Raw genomic sequence first — 18,377 nt, forward strand, 5'->3', positions numbered from 1 at the left:
AATTATACGAAATGTTTGTCAGTAATTTTTGTAAGAACTAGAGATCAAATATTAAATTTCAATAAATTCCGTTAATTCGTTTTGTAGATATCAAAAAAATGTAAAATCGGTCCTCAGATCAGTTTCCGAGAAATTTCCAAAAAAATTAAAGATTCATTGTTTTAACCTTGTTTAGTAAAAACCAAAAGTTAGGATTTCTTGCAAAAGTTAGGAGGTTTGGCATTCGGTCTAATGATGCTTATATATGAAATTTCATGTAAATTTGATGAATATTTTTTTCAAAATGATAAAAAATGTAAAATAGGCCCGCTAGAAAGTCTAATTTCCAAGGCCTGATATATCCCAAAAGTTGGGGAAGTGTGTTCATACCGAATACTCGATATGCAAAATTTGTTGTCCTCACATAACCTACCTTATTGTATACACAATGCGATGGGTAAAAATTTATACATAGAAACAGTCAACAATGCTGTTTATAAATTTTTAACAAGTGTTGTTTGCTGTTCGTTTCTTAATATTAATATTCTGATTTTAACTTTTCTTAAAAATTTACATTCAAGAACATTAAAAAATTTATATTTAGGATTTCTCTATGTAAAGTTTTTTAAGAATCTTAAGAAAACTTTATTAAAAGAACTCCAAGCTTTAATTTTTTAAACGAAAGATCAATTTAAAAAATGTTATTAAATGTTATTAAAAATTTTAATAAAACTTTTCTAAACCTGCATAGATTTGTTTTGTTGTGAATACCTAAATAACGTTTACAACTAATCTAAAATTTGTAGTTTTTTGCCCTTAGATATTAGCAACTAAATTAATTTTAATTTTTACAAATGTGGTCTAATAGAAGAATGGATTGAAAACAAAATTTTGTGCAGATATTGCATCAAAAATCTTAATTTTGAATATTATTCTTTTTTTGCTTCTTTTCAAAGTAGAAAAAGAAGAGTAGAAAAAACATATAAGTATTTTTATAATTATGCATATTCAAAGAAGAAAAAATTGACATAACTTTCTTCAAAGGAAAATGAAAATAAAACCATTAAAGCGAAAATAATAAATTCTTGAATAAATGCATAAGGCAGAGGTGGGGAATCTGCAGCCTCGAGGCTGTATGTGGCCTCTATGGTTCTATTCAATTGGTTCCAAGTAAAAAACAAATGCAAATATCTCAGTTAATATAGTGTAACTTGAATTAAATTTATTAGACAATGAATTTATTTTAATTATTTACTTTTCATTGAATTGATTTTTTGTTTTATTAATATAATTTTATTAATTTTTATAGGTACTTATGGATGTATGCAATAATTTTTAATAATTAAAAATTGAATTTAAAATAAAGCGAGAAAAAATAGAGTTGACCGTGTCAACTCTGTGATACCCGTACAAAATTTCAGTCCGCTCGTCAGTCCCTCCAAATAACGATAACTCAAAAACTAATTGAGCTAATTCCACGAAATTTTCACAAATGATTTATTAAGTAAACGCCAGAACCCTATTCAAATTGGATGTGAGCGAGGTACTGGTTCGAATAGCTGCCATACAACTTCAAAATTTATTTGACTATATCTCAAAAGTTATAAAAGCTATAGTATTGAAATTTTCCAGAAGCGAATCTATTATTAGGGCCAAAGTGTTTGTTAAAAGCGGTTGAAATTGTTTGGCTGCTTTTGGTAGCTACCATACCACTTATTTTAAAAACTGTACAATCTGCAGTACTGAAATTTTGCAAAATAAAATAAGGTACAATGTCGGCTATATCCATTAAAAATTGCTGAGATCTCATTTGCACTTGTGATAGATGAGATACAACTCCAACAGTTATTTGGCATTATCTGAGAAATTATTGGAGCTAAATAGATATTTCGTGAAAACAAGTGTGTTATTAGGGCTGTTATGTGTGATAAAAATCGTTGCGATTTCTTCACTCCATGTGGTAGCCACCATACAACTTCAATAGTAATTTGGTCATATCTTAAAAAATATTGAAAACACAGTACTGAAATTTTGCGTAAATTAATATGGCAATACGGCAACTTAAAGTCACAGTCTGTCCCATAGTCAGGTGTGGTATATTTACTCGCAAATAGCTATTATATTAGTAAATAGGAAAATCGTAAAATTTTTCATACCCAAAAAATTTTACACTAGATTGGATGTCTGAATAACATAAAATGCGCCTTTGGTATTGGATAGCAAGGTAGATACACAATATGATGTAGTAATATGTATGTACTCCGTTTATATGCCTGCTTCAAGCTTATTATTGTCTATATAAACGTTACTTGACCTGAAGCCGGCTTCACTTAAGTCGCTTACTTGACTTGAAATGTTAATAATGATTCGAAATTTTATAGCTAAACGTCGTTTTTGGGCTTTTAAGCTAACATAGTAAAAACGCAGCTTGAACTTCGAGCCGATTTCACGTCAAGCCGCAATGTAAACGAGGCATAGGAATTAAGCAATTTATAAAAAAATGCCTATTACCGATACGCGTGTATGTATGTATATTCCTAAGAAATATTTGTTTTAAATTTTTAAAACAAAATTTAAATTAAAATAAAAGATTCATAGTTTATATTACAATAAATGTAATGACAATTGCTTATTACAAATTTTAAGTTTATTGTTAATATTATTTGTCTTTTTCAAATTATATACATATAATATGTAAATTACATATATATATTTTTTTTTAATAGTCAAATTTTATTTTAAAACCGCTTCGCTTTTATAATATGGATACAAAATTTCTGCCACCTTGTACTGGAATAAGTTCAAGAAACAAAACTCCCGCTTTTAAAATTCTTAATATTTTTTCTTATACTTCATATACGAAAAAATAAATAACTCCCGCTTTTAAAAATACATTATAAAAAAACAGGTAGACATCTATTGCGTACTTTTTCCCTCCCCAAAATATTCTTATGTGTATAAAAACGAAAATAAGAAGCTATACTGCTTAACTCTTTTAACTAAGGGAATTTTTTGTATACAAATATTGGTGAGTGATTGCATTAGTGTGATGTAAACGGCGAGTCGAATTACTTATTAATAGATATACTTTGCTTTAAATATTAAAATCAACAGAGCGTTCACATAAGCGAGTCATTGCTACAAATGTTTTAATGCATACGATAATTTCACTAATATTCTGAAATATTTCAATTTACTAGTTTAGTGGCAAGTTGGAATATTTCAGAATATTAGCGAAGAAAAATAAGCATGATATTTTTTAAAAAATAAACGAAAAATATTTTAATTTCACTTTAACGAAATGAGATGTTGTTTTAAAACAAAATTTTAAAATAAAGTTGGGTCAAACCAATGGTTTGTATTGTAGCACTTTTCCCTTCAACAAGTGAAAATTCTGCTTTTAAATACAGTCTACGAGTATGGATACCTATCACACTATTAAAATTATTTTCATTCATACACAAAACTATTTCTAGGATTGCATATATTTAGGATGATTAGGATGATACATGCACTCTTTGGAATAAAGCAAAAATTAATATAAAGTGGGGTTAACATAATGCTCGATTTTAAAGGTTATTTGTGTGAGTTAAGAAAAATAATTATATTTTTTAATGTCATGGAAACTACCGTTAACTTTTTGCGTTCAAAAATTCAAATTTTACAAATTTGAAGGGGCGATAACTTGAGAGGGGGTGGAGATGGAAAAAAAATTTCTTCTAACAAAATAAACTATTTATTAATGTCTAAAAGCCTCTAAAATTTCAAGCTTCTACAGGCTGGGGTCTAGAAGAAAAACGACATCAAAAATTTGGAAAAAAAGACTTTAGATAACGGTAAATTTGAACGGCCATTTTGTTTTTCTAAAGTTTAGCTATAGTATTCCGTGCTAGAGGAAGCAAGCCACTGTCTTTCTGCTTTTGTAAAATTTCAAAAATGCTTATGGTTTCATTGCAACAAATAGTTAAAAAAGGCCATTTTTAGGGTTTTGGGGGGGTATAACTTCTAGAGGGGAGGGAGATAGGTAAAAATTTTGTTCTACGGAAATAAGTTTCTAGTAGAGATCTATGTACATACAAATTTCAGCTTTCTATCTTCAAGGGTGTACAAGTTTTGTAAACAGACACACGGACGGACGGACGGACGGTCGGACGGACAGAGTGAAACTAATAAGCACTTTTTTTCAAAAATTTGTTGGAAAAGTGCTAAAAAGAACTTGCCAAATGCGAAGCAAAAAAAAATTGACAATTAATATTTTGCACATTATAATGACAGTGCAAATCGTCGGTTAATACGTATAAGCCTAATTACAGTTGTTATTTTTTAAATAATATTTTATACTGCTTTAATATTGAAATTTTTACAGCTCAATCATAGATAATATTATAGTTACATAAAATTCCATACAAATTTATAATTTGTTAAAACAAAACAATCATTAAAGTCAGAATATGAGAACAAAAACTAAAATTTTGAGATAACTTTTTCAATCACAAAAAAAGTAAACAAGCGCAAATTTATAAAAATCTTAAAATTTAATTTTGTTGCCAAAATAACGGTTCTAAAAAATGTAAACTACTTTTCAAAGTAACTGTTTGGGTCAAAAATTAATAATACTTGTGATTAGTTTTATTACAATTAAGTGACAAATGTCTCAAAATTAGTGACATTTGTCTGATTTTTTACATTTTACAAAGGCCCTTAAAATCTTGACATAAAATTTGTTTTTGTGTTATATCTCTTGTACTGTAAAAGGTTTTTTATCGTTTGAGGACTTAAATTAAAGCTTATGGAAGTGGCCAAAATTCTGTAACAGGGAAAATTGTAAAAACGTTTTAGTCTGTATAAACCAACCGAATTGTACCCTGCACATTGGCAACCTGAGTTTAAAATTTGTTTTTGAATCACCTAGCTTTAATTGTTGTATACCAAGTACTCGACTACCAGGTTTCGTGAATTAAGCTTCATTATTTTTCCAAAGATCTAAAATAAGCGTTGGGAGTAATATGGCAGACACCAAACTGGTGCAGCCATCCCATTAAAATTTTTGGAGCATATAAAGAATTTAATCGAACACACATATACGAAATTTCATATTTATTCTTTTATTAGTTTTCGAAATATTTAAAAATACTTTTTGAGTGGTATGGCTGCTATCCGAACACCGTTGTACAAATTAGTCCAATTACAATAGTAGTCGTCCTTGTCAGAAAAGAAACAACTTGTGAAAGTTTATTGTCGATTGCATTGTTCGTTTTTGAGTTATTGTGCGATCAGACGGGCGGACGGACTTGGCTAGATCAACGCAGAATTTTACGCTGAGCAAGAATATATATACATGTCCATGACGCAGACATTTCCTTCAAGTGGTTATAAATTCCATGCCAAACTGAATATGCCTTCACAATGGTGCAGGGTATAAAAATACGAAATGGCAAAAATAGGTGTTTTCCCAATGTTTGAATGAATCGTTTTCCGAAAGAACATAAAATACAAAATTAAGTAATATGTTGCTTTCAAGCCCTTTACTTGCCCTTTCAGAAACTGTTTATGTAAATCCTTTACCTTTTTCGGAATGGAAGTTATTCGCATAAAATCTAGACCAAGTAAAAATCACTGTATATCGGAAACCCATGAGTTTTTACAACTAGTTTCAAACAAAAACTTTAACCACCTTTGATGCCTTAAACAATGATATATAATATTGTACTCTTTACAGAATCACATTGTACACTTTAATGTCATTGTTAAATTTCACACCAGTTTTAAGAATTTAAAGATCTGCTTTGAAGAGCTTTCGATCGGTTTGTTTGTAGCTATATTGTGTAGCTCAATTTCGACTTGATCGACTTTGTTTAAAACTTAACATTTTTGCAAATATAGAAAAAAAACTTTATAAGGAATCGATTGATTTTTTTTTAAATTAAATATAACGAGAAAAAGGAGAGTTTACATGGTCAATTCTACTTTTGCGATACTCATACGAATTTGTTACCCCATGAGCAAGTAAATATGCCGTAGCTGACTATGGCACATACTATGCCTGTAAGTTGTCGCACTACCTATTAATTAATGCAAAATTTCAGTACTGTGTTTTTAATATTTTTTAAGATATGGCCAGACTATTTTTGAAGTTGTATTACAGCTACCACAAGGAATGACGAAATTTCAACAATTTTTATCACACATAACTGCCTTAATAATACACTTGTTTTCACGAAATTTCTATATTATAGCTTCAATAATTTCTCAGATACGGCCAAATGACAAGTGCTCATGAGATCTCAAGTACTTTTAATTAATATAACCGCCATTTTACCATATTTTATTTTACAATATTGCAGTACTGTAGGTTGAACCTTTTTATTATATAACCAAATAACTTGTGAAGTTGTATGGCAGGGACCACAAGGATCAATACCATAGCTGTTATAATTTCTGAGATATTGCCAAATAAATTTTGAAGTTGTATGTCTAACCGAACCAGTACCTCGATCATATCCAATATAAATAGGCTTCTGGCATTTACTAGAATGAATAATTTGTGAAAATTTGTTGAGTTTAGCTCAATTAGTTTTATTTAGGCAAACGGATTAACAAAGCTTAATCGACTCAGATAATTATTTCTTAACGTAACAAACGGAAAGGCAAATTTAGTATACCCTTCGAACACACGTTGGTATGGGTGTAAATATATAATTATATATATATATAGATATAAATTTTTTGAAAATATGAACTCTACTACAGTCCATTAAAAATATACCACGCTGTTCTTTAAAAAAAAAACGTAAATTATAAATTAATAATGCTAATGTATTGAAAAACAAAGTATTTTTAAAATATATCACAAATTTGTAAAAAAAAATATCTGATCTTTTCTTTCTTTACAATTATTTTATTGGTACGCGTTAATTGACTAAAGTAAATAAAGATTGCATATAGTTAAAGTGTTATTAGTGGTGCTGTTACATCGCTGTTCACATTGCTGCGACACTGCGACAAAGAGAGGCGCAATTTAATTTACATCTGTTAGGACAGCGACAGTAATTTAAAAACAAATCTGTGTATCACATTATTAAAATTAGTTTCATTCATATATACTTCAAAGATTCTATACATTTAGTATGAGTAATGCATGGAATCTTTGAAATAAAACAAAAAAAATTAAAGAGGTGTTAACATTTAGGATGAGGAATGCACGGACAAGCACGGCTTGAATTGACCTATGCCTTTTTGTCAGCATTGTACTATTTCTCCAATTTTTTCTTTTAGTTTTTGAATTTTTTCTTTTAGTTTTAACATAAGCTGTTTTTTTTACTTTTTTTAAATTTTTCTTTGAAATTATATTTTTTTTCATTTTACTTTTAACCCTTGTGTTCGCACCTTCTCTCACTTTAGCTTTGATGTAGTGCATGTGTAAGGCGCGAAATATATTAGCAAAAATAAAAGAATTTTACTTCGAATAAAAGGGAATTTTCCTTTCATATACCTAAAAAAACCTTCTCTCACATTATTAGTCACTCCTGTAATTAGTACAAATTTCTTTTTCGTAAGTAGTTAGGACATTCAATTTTCGTAAATAGTTGCTAACCTATATTCTTAGTTCTTTTTTTTTTAAGCCATTTTTGTAATTTTAAATGAACTTTATGCATTTTTTTATTTTTTTAACATTAATGGAAGATAACTGTGTTTAAAGTTTTGCTTAAATTTTCATCAAATTTTAATAAACGTATGGCTTACAGTGCAAAATTATGACACTCTAACATTATGATAGTTTCATGAAAAACGAAAGTGAAAATTAAAGTAATTTAGGATACTGATTACGAGAATGAACATACTGCATTTTCTCGAATTTGCTTAGAGCACTCTGATGTAGAAGATCTTGTTAATCATAGTGAACCTATAGAGATAAATTTTGACATTACAAACAAAACAAAACGTATTATGTTTTGTTTTAAATTACAAAATGCCTTCTATAATCCCGACTTAAGTTTTTATGTTAAATTTGCGTTTATCTTTCGGAATTTGTATCGTTTACTTCGAAGTTTTTTATTTTTAAATTTTATTATGAAAAAAATTCCTAATATTGAACAACATTTGTCAATTTTATTTTTCTTTTTCAATATTTTTTGTTTATTTTACAATTTTAAGTTTCATTTTACACACGTAAGAAGTCGAAATTGAAAGTTTTGAACAAATATCATACAATCACCCGGATGACCACTTATGTTTTTACATCATAAAAATTTTAAAGGGCTGTTGAATGGCTAATTTGAATTTCAATTTTCTTTTTTAAAAGCCTTTAGAAGAAACTAATCTTTAAACAAGCTTATCTCGGAAGACAGGCCAAAAAAGAAATTTTTTTATTACGTGCATACGTACGTAAGTATATGCATGTACAAATTAAAATTTTAATACATTATTACGTTATTATGTGATTTATATGATTGTGATAATATGGACCTTTTATTATATACTTCCCGCTATTTTTGCAGCTACACATATTATTTTGATATATTTAAGCTATAGTTTAAGTTTTTGGAAAACATCGTTTAATTGTCCAATATTTGAAGCAAATTCAGTCAATTAAATCATCTGAAACGGCGCAAGAGGCAAAAATTAGCTCCGAAAATTTTTTTTAATTAAATTAATATTGGATATAAAAGGTTTAGTATAATGTAGCACGGATTGTAGATTATTGAAAAAAATTTATATTCCTCTTTTTGACAAAATATAAATGGAATGACTGCATTAATTAAATTCTTATTCAAATTAATTAAAAGTTGAGAAATTTATGCATATGATTTAAATACAATAAAAAGGAGTGAATATGTACGTAACTATGTACATGTAGAAAACAATTTTTGTAAGTTGTAGCAATATACTTCACTGAGTGTTTAAGCTAGAATGAACTTAATGTGAAAAAAAAAATAAAATATTTGTGAAATTTTTATACATAATTTTAATGAAGAATTTATTAAATAAGGCGCTCATTATACCATATTCAGAAGTCCGTATTGTTTGTTGTGTTATTTGCTGAGTTGTCAGAACTATTTTCATCGTGATCACTTGCTGGTATAGCTAAAGACATAGTTGGGGCGACCATTGTTGGTTCTGTGTTTCGCCTTTTCATTTTTTTATTCTTTTTTAGCATTGTTGCCTAAAGGAGATGATTTGAATTTTTATGAAACAATATTTTTTACAAATCAAGAATATAATTATGTATTACTATAATTAGTTTATTTAATAATTTTTATATGAAACAATGACTTGAATGATTTTATTTTTTTAACTAATATTTTTTTGCACAATTGTAAGTTTTTACCCGGTGCGGTTCGGTCGAATGGTCTTTTCAAAAGAATAACTATGTATGCAGATGTACTGCAAAATACGTATTACTATTTCTTAAGGTTAAATTATAAAATATTATAATAGACAATACAATATTATAATAAATATTACGGTTGTCGTTTTTCAAATTTTAAAATCTAAAACATTATGCCCGAAAGTTAATTAAAAACAAGTAAAAACGTTTTAGTCGGTATAAACCAAAGGAATTATACCCTGAATCTAGGCAATCTGAGTTTAAAATTTGTTTTTGAAACACCTAGCTTTAATTGTTGCACACCAAGTACTCGAACCTGCCAAACCACTCTATAGAAATTGCACTGATATGTCCGATCTATAATTGGACACACAACTGCTTCGTTATTTTCCCAAATAATTAAAATTTATTTTTTGAGTTGCATGGCAGCTGGCCGAACATGTCAAGCTATTACACCGGAACTTCAGGATTATATGTGACCTACAATTGGACACATGAGTGCTAGGTTTTATGAATCTAACTTTATTATTTTTCCGAATATTTAAAGTTAGCTTTTTAAGTTGTATGGCAGCTACCAGAACCTGTCAAGCAATTCAAGCAGAACTTTAAGAATATATCTGATCTCTAATTGGATATATCTGCTAAGTTTCATGAATCTGATTTAATTATTTTTCCTAATATACAAAATTTGCTTTTGGAGTTGTATGGCAGTTATTCGAACCGGTACAACCATCCCATTAAAATTATTAGAGCACGTAGGTGCTTATTATGTACGTAGGTCCATAGGCAATGTTGATAGTTACCTATATTATATATGTACAGTTTATGTTAAGATATATATAGTGAGTCTGAGGCTAGTGACTTATATAGAATGTTGCCGATTGTTAACTTTGTCTATGTATACCTACCACATTATTAAAATTATTTTCATTCATAAACGAAACTATTTCTAGGATTGCATATACATATATTAAAAATAAACAATTTATGCAGTCTTTGCAATAAAGTAAAAATTAATTTAAAGAGAGGTTAACATAATGTTCGATTTTGATGGTTAAGAAAAATAATTAAATTTTTTAATGTCATGGAATTTACCGTTATATTTTTGCGTTAAAAATAGAAATTTGAAAAAGGTTGCGGTTTTGGAAAGACAAGGCGTCATAAATTCGAATTTCACAAACTTCAAGAGGCTTGCAAAGAACTTGAAGGGGGGTGAAGATGGAAAAAAATTTTCTTCTAACAAAATAAACTATTTATTTGTGTCTAAAAGCTACTTAAATTTCAGGCTCCTACAACCCGGGTCTAGAAGAAAAACGTCTTCAAAAATTTGGAAAAAAGTTTGACTACAGTATGCCGGGATAGGCGGCAATGAGAAGCGAAGCTCATGTAAAGCCTTTGTGCAAAGAGCCAAAGCCCATAGACAAGAGCCGAAGAAAATGATATGGCTGTGAGGTGCATCCAAATAAATCTACAGCATGATAGAGCATATACTGATGTTCTAGCTCATAGATCTACGAAGGATCACCTCGATATGCCTTTATCCAAGAGCCTTATATAGTGAAGGATCAGGTTAAGCGCCTAGCAGGTGAGCTATTGTATGAAAATACAATTGGGGACAGGCCTAGTAATTGTATTTTGTTTAGTAAAAGGCTAACATATCTTCGCATTCCAGATTACTGCTCCAAGGGTCAGGTAGCTGCGATAGTGAAGGTGAAGTCTTCCTTGAAGATGACGGGATATATTGTGCGTTTTTGCAGAGGGATTTAAAACATATAGCCAACTAACACTGTTGGAAATTTTTCGTGCCATGCGTGGGGCTACATGCGTGGGGTGACGTATGTTACAAAGGCAGGTAAGTGACCAAGCAACCACCCCAGGTCTTACCGTGCCATTAGCCTTACTTCTTTTCTATTGAAAACAATGGAAAAAGTGATTGGTAAATTCATATGGGGCGACGCATTGGGAAGCAATACTTTGCATGAGTCTCAGTACGCCTACCAGTTGGGAAGGTCTACTGCACTCTCTCTGCAGAGAGAGGGGTCTAGTGGGGGTCCTTGAAAACTCACTGGAAGTGCGGGAGGTGGCAGTTGGCTGCTTTCTTGTAATAGAGGGAGCTTTTGGCAATACTCCATATCATGTCATTTGTGAGTCGTTGCACAAACGAGTGATTGATGCGACGACAAGCAGATGGGTTTATCCGATGCTACAGGATAGCATTATTAAGTCCACCATAGCTAACGATACACTCTTCATCACCGCTGCAAAAGGGTGTCCACAGAGAGGTTCTTTTGCCCCTTCTGTGGTCCATCGTAGTGGATGATCTAATAGCTGTTCTTGGGTTACGCCGACGATGTGGCCTTCTCCAGCAAAATTTACGTGTTGTAGAAAGGTAGTGCAAATGCGTTGCGTTATATATAAATCCCAGAAAGAGCACTTTGGTTGCCTTCACCAGACGTAGAAGCAGGAACAAATTTACAAGCCCAATTCTGTTTGATGAACGTATTAGTCACTCCAGAAAGGTGAGGTATCTGGGGGTAACCCTGGATGATCGCCCCTCCTGGAATACCTATATAGATAAAGTTATCGGGAGGGCAACAGCGGCCTTGTGGACGTGTAGGAGCTTCACCGGTGGGAGCTGGCGGAATAGTCCCAGGATAGCACTGTGGCTATATACGGTCCTTGCTAGGTCCATCGTCACCTACGCGTCCATTGTATGGTGCCATAAGGCTCAGCAAGCGGGTGTGCGGGCCAAGCTGGAAAAGCTGGAGAGATTGGCCTGCCTGGAAGTGACCGGGGCAATGCGGACGGCTCCTACCACTGCGTTGAAGGTGATGATTGGGTTACCTCTGCACCACCATATATTGAAGAAAGCTCGGTTAGTAATTTGCCGACTTCTCTCTGTGGAGGACAAGGCGTTGCGAAAGTTGGCCTACGGGACTCACAGAAACTTCGCGGTGTCCGCGCGGACACGCGTATATATGCGACCCTTGATCCGTATTGCACGGTGTTCCAAGCCGCAATACATGCAATAGAGATCTATCTGAAAGCCATTTAGAAAGGGGGTGTTTCTTTGGCGTGTTCCAGCGGATTCACCGCAGAGTTGCTATGAATGAACAGGAGTCGGGTTCGCGCTATTGCGAATTTCTTCACAGGGCACTGCCCATTGAAGTACCACCTGCATAGGCTGGGGAAGTCTGGATCCTTCCTGTGCAGATTTTGTGGGGGCGGTTTTGTGGGTAACTGGCTGTTCGGCGCCGACATTGTCTTGGAGATGGGTTCCTAAGTTTTTAGGAACTTCTGTCCCACCCCCTTGGGGATATCTCCGGCTTTATAGTTGGGACGGGGATATTATAGATGGGAGCGTGGGGAGACTAAAATAAATCAGGAATGGCTGCGGTGGCTCGGGGGTTGCTCCTGCCTCACTCGGTTGCCTTGGAAATCTAATCTAATCTAATGTCGCGATAGGAGAAGCAAGCCACTGCTTTTCTGCGTTTGTAAATTTTGAAAAATGATTATGGTTTCACTACAACAAATAGTTAAAAAATGGCATTTTTAGGCTTTATGGGGGGTATAACTTCTAGAGGATAGGTAAAAATTTTGTTTTACAGAAATGTTTCGAGTAAAGATCTATGTACATATAAAATTTCAGCTTTCTATTTTTGAGGGTGTAGAGGTTTTGTAAACATGTTCACAGACTAATAAGCTAATAACTAATAAGCACTGTTTCAAAAACTTTTTGGAAAAGTGCTAAAAAGAACTAACAAATGTGTGTGGTTAATTCACTAAGAAAAATTGCAGATCGCAACATTATAAAAAATTTTTTTTCTGATATGCTTGCATTCAGTATTCTAAAAATATAACAAGAACGCTACAAGACAATATCTCGTACAACTTTTAAATTAGATAGATGAAATAGAAGTCAATAGTTAATTTCCTTTTTTACTCTACAGCGTTTTTTATGAACATTTTTTAACAGCTTCTCGTTGAATAAGGAATAATTTTTTAAGAATTTCAACTTTTCTCAGAGAAAAATACAAAAGATATATACTGCGTTGCTCCAATACAAAAAATCTGATGTTGTCAGCGCGTAACCGAGTGCCGAGTATAAAATACAGTTTAAACAGTTTGTTTCCACTGAAATTTTCTCAGACTTAGCAAATTTCAGAAACTTTACCAAATTGCAACGAAAATTATAACCAAAATGAAAATCGGCGGATCAAAACTTCCACAAGAAATTAATTGTGTTTATTTTACTTTTAAAAAATCTTGTAGTAAATCTAACAAGAATAGATTAATTTCTATTATTCGCCGTCAGACAAAGTCTGATGTCAAACATTATAGTCATATATGTAAACAGTAACTTATTGATGGATTGAACATATTAACGGCTTTTGATTTTACTCTGCAAAAAGGTGTTATATTTTCTTGTTTTTAAATACATTAAATTATTGAAACTGAAGCAATACAACGCATAAGTTTTACTAAAAACTTTACTTTTCATAATTGAAATTTCATTTGAAATCTAATTTTTACATACTACATTTTGTAATTTTATTTATCTAGCAAATTCTTTAAATTCATTGTGCCAAAAGATACAAGACCACAGTAAATGTAATGATAATAATCATTTTTTTAATGTATATTAAATTAGTACTGAACTTTATAACGTTGTTGAATTTGTGACTCTAATTTGGTTAAAAAAATAATAAACTAAACTATAATATTCTTCTTTGCAGAAAACACAATTTACTATTTTAGATTTTAAGCAGCAGAGTATATAATGAGTATCAAGAAAGTTTAATTTATTTGAAATTTTTCGTTTTTCTTATACTATCTATTTTCCTCGTTTTAAACAAATAAACTACAATTAAGGAAAATTGTTGAAAGATTCATAGGAAGTTTATGTTTTAAGTGAAATAATTATTTGCTTCTAAAAAATATTTGTTTTAGTTTCAAAAAAAATTTTATAAAATTAGTAGATGTTACTATACTACAATATTAAGCAATTACTGGGGCCTTAATGACGCCCGCAGATTTCTTGAATACGCTTCTTCTTTTGCTTGCGGCGCAATAACGAATTTCCTACACTTGGTAAGCAAACAGCTCAAGCAAAATGCGCAATTGCCATTAGATCACCTCTCAGGGCACTAATGCGCACCTATTTCAGAAGTAAGGCTACAAAAAATAACGCAACACTCATGACCTTTTTAAAAAATAAGTTCTTAATATACTCTTTTTAGCACTAATTTTTGAAGAAAAGTGCTTATTAGTTTCACTCTGTCCGTCAGTCCATCCGTCCGAGGAAACTTTTTGGTTTACAAAACTTCTACACCCTTGAAGATAGAAAGCTGAAATTTTATATGTACAAAATCTTTACTAGAAATTTATTTCCGTAGAACAAAACCCTAAAAATGGCCTTTTTTAAATATTTGTTGCAATGAAACCATAAGCATTTTTGAAATTTTGCAAACGCAGAAAGGCAGTGGCTTGCTTCCCCTAGCGCGATATACTATAGCTAAACGTTAGAAAAACAAAATGGCCGTTCAAATTTACCGTTATCTAAAGTCCTTTTTTTCCAAATTTTTGATGTCGTTTTTCTTCTAGACCCCAGCCTGTAGAAGCTTGAAATTTTAGGAGCTTTTAGACATTAACAAATAGTTCATTTCGTTAGAAAAAAATTTTTTTCCATCTCCACCCGCTCTCAAGTTATCACCTCTTGAAATTCGTAAAATTTGAATTTTTGACTCCTTATATTTCCGAAACCGCAAGCTTTTCCAAATTTTTATAAACGCAAAAAGCTAACGGTAAATTCCATGAAATTAAAAAATATAATTATTTTTCTTAACTCACACAATTAACCCTTAAAATCGAGCATTATGTTAACCCCATTTTATATTAATTTTTGCTTTATTTCAAACACTGCATATATGCGTCATCCTAAATATATGCAATTCTAGAAATAGTTTTGTATATGAATGAAAATAATTTTAATAGTTTGATAGGTATACATAGACTGTATTTAAAAGCAGAATTTTCACTTGTTGAAGGGAAAAGTGCTACAATACAAACCATTGGTTTGACCCAACTTTATTTATTTAAATATTTATAAAGCATTTCTTCTTTGTTTTAATTTTTTACTATTTACCGACATTATGTATACAATAAGGTAGGTTATGTGATAGCAATAAATTTTGCAAATCGAATTTTCGGTTAGAACGAACTTCTCCATAATAGGGAAGTGTAAATAAACTATATTTAGCAACCTGTCGGTCTGTCTGTCTGTCTATCTGATTAACTTTTGGGATATATCAGGCCCCGGAATTGAACCTTTTAACGGGCCTGTTTTACATTTTGGATTATTTTGAAAAAAATATTCAACAGATTTACGTGAAATTTCATATATAACCTTCATTTAATCGTACACTGAGGGTTTTTCCTAGCTTTTGCAAGAAATATATATTTTTGCGTATATAAAGAGAAATAATCCATCGATTTATTATTATTATTAAATTTGAATGATATTTAATATTTACATTTCAGGTGTTAAAATCTATAAATTTTAATGAAAAGATCAGGGCTCGGAAACTGATCTGGGGGCTGATTTTACCATATCTACGGAACAAAATTTTGGAATTTCTTAAAATTTGAGTTCTAATTGTTACCAGAAGTTACTAACGAACTTTTTGTATAATTCGGACGGCACAAAATGAAACTCTACTAAGAGCCAAATTCACACTTTTCTTGGTACGTTAACTAAAAGCTTATTAGTGCCCTTAAAATTGTAAAGAAGTGTTTAAAAGGCATTTTCATAATCTTCTGGAATGATTTTTTTAATCTATACAATATACGTTGCGGTCAGTTATCTGCTGACCACATCAGATTTTTTTTTGATTCAAGGCTAATCTGAATAGTGAGTTTTTTTTTAGTTTTGATAAGCTTATTGAGTAATTATCATTTTCACGTTTGGTGCAACGAAAATTTTGCAAATTTTTTGATCTGTTGAAAAGTAGTAAGTATTAAGTGGTTAGTGCAATGAGGCCCTGAATTAAGTAATCTGAAGAAATTCCATGTTTTTTGTGATAGAATTAAATAAAAGTGCTGTACGTTTATGAAATGTATTGAAATAATTATAAAATTATGTTATGCTTACGTAACAGTGATATCCACAGGGACTTAGGAATTCTTTTGGTTGTGGATGAAATTAGGAGTTGTGCTATAAGGTATTTAATTCCTGCACGAAAAAACCAAGTTAGCGCGGAGGTAATAGTTGGTTTTATCCGTTCAGAATTTAGGTGATTTTTTAGGGTAGAAGTCTTGCTCCCCCACTGTCGGACGAAAAAGGCAGATAGAGCCGTCCTTCAAAAAAAAAAGGGGTTATGCTTACTATTTTTCAAATTGAGTATTCACAAATAAGCAAATTAGTTTGGGTTTCGAGCAATATTTTTTAATATAAATTGTGAAATATTTCAATTTATTTCCAACCTTATAAGTAAACTTAATTCAAAATAAACATATTTAATAAAAATGTTTAATAATGTCTGAATTGTATTACTTCTTATATGACAAAATTTTTTAACTTCTAATACTCTTATTGAGTATTTAAAATTAGCATATGGTTCATGAATATAAATATAAGCAGCATAGATGCAAACAACATTTGAAGACGTGAGGGCAAAAATCAGGTTACTAACGTAAATTTTTAAATTTTTTAGGAGAGACAAAAACATTATTGCTACTATAAAGTGCTTATAAAACTCAATATTTTTTATAACAAAAAGATAAATTATTTATTTTTATGAAACGTTTATTCATACATAAAAAAACGAAAACAAAAAAATGCATTGTCTGGTTCTTGCCAAAGAAGTCGAAATTTGAGGTGATAAATTAATACAATGTTGTTTAAATTTCATTTTCAATCGTGTAAATTTAAACTTATGCGACTATAACTGAGATTTGACGGCATTACTCTTCCTTCATGTCTTTACATCTAACAAGTCCCAATACTCATTTCTATTGTATAAATTCTATTGCACGAAGAAGAAAGAAAGGTAGGAGGAAAGAAAAAATGATAAAAGATAATGTCTTTATATCTAACAAGTCCCAGTGCTAAGAGAGAAACTTGAAAGCACGACCTAATTTTATATGGGTTTTTTTAAATCGAAGTGGCTATTTTTTGAGAAGAAATATTAAAATAAATTTACACTTATTATAAAAATTTCGAAAATATATTTGAAAAATCAAGAAAATATATTAATATTTTCATTTATAATTATTTCAAAATTCTTGAAACATTATTGTATTTTAGATATTATTTTCTAATTCCCTCTTCAAGTTTTTTCTTTACTATGTATTCATATCAATATTTAGTAATTATTTTTCATTAATTATATTTGCAGCTTCACACCACAATTACTTCCCATACCTTGAGGTAACTTACCCTATAAGAAAAAAATCTGTTCACTTAAAAATAATGAAATCCTTTCAGTAACATATAAAACGTTGAAAGCGAAGGTTGTGCTTGTTGTTTTTCCGCTTTTTTTTAAATTTTAAAATAATTATGAATGAAAATATTAATATATTTTTTTGATTTTTCAAATATATTTTCGAAATTTTACTTGCTTTGTAATAAGTTTGAATTTATTTGAATATTTCCTCTCAAAAAATAGCCACTTCGATTTAAAAAAACCCATATAAAATAAGGTTCTACTTTCAAGTTTCTCTCTCAGCATTGGGACTTGTTATATATAAAGACATTATCTTCCTTATATGTCATTCACAATATTGACATTAATTGTCAAAAAGAAAGAACACATATATGATATGCTATGTACTGATATTCTTGTTTAAATAGGTATTGATAGTTATTTTTGTATGTTCAACCAAAGTTTATCTATTAATAAGTAATTCGACTCTCCGTTCACATCATGTCACTAATACAATCACTCACCAAAATTTGTATACAAAAAAATCCCTTAACTAAAAGAGTTAAGCAACCTTCTTGTTTTTGTTTTTATACACATAAGAATTTTTGGAAGAGGGAAAGAATACGCAATAGATGTCTACCTGTTTT

At 30.6% G+C, this 18,377-nt stretch overlaps 1 protein-coding gene across 3 annotated transcripts in view; it reads right to left on the reverse strand.

Moving 5' to 3' along the window:
* Positions 1–18,377, reverse strand: part of LOC129615663 (diacylglycerol kinase theta) — a 133,609-nt gene that overhangs the window by 66,214 nt on the left and 49,018 nt on the right. For 2 of the 3 annotated variants that reach the window (XM_055530984.1, XM_055530985.1), the window contains exon 9: positions 8,982–9,142. In XM_055530984.1, coding sequence (XP_055386959.1) covers positions 8,987–9,142 — 156 coding nt within the window. In that variant the 3' untranslated portion in view covers positions 8,982–8,986. Of the gene's footprint in view, positions 1–6,703; positions 8,578–8,981; positions 9,143–18,377 lie in introns of those variants that run through there. The other variant, XM_055530983.1, reaches the window with a different exon arrangement.

The sequence above is a fragment of the Condylostylus longicornis genome, unplaced genomic scaffold, assembly GCF_029603195.1.
Source record: "Condylostylus longicornis isolate FDR11 unplaced genomic scaffold, ASM2960319v2 ptg000143l, whole genome shotgun sequence".
Taxonomy (NCBI): Eukaryota; Metazoa; Arthropoda; class Insecta; order Diptera; family Dolichopodidae; genus Condylostylus; species Condylostylus longicornis.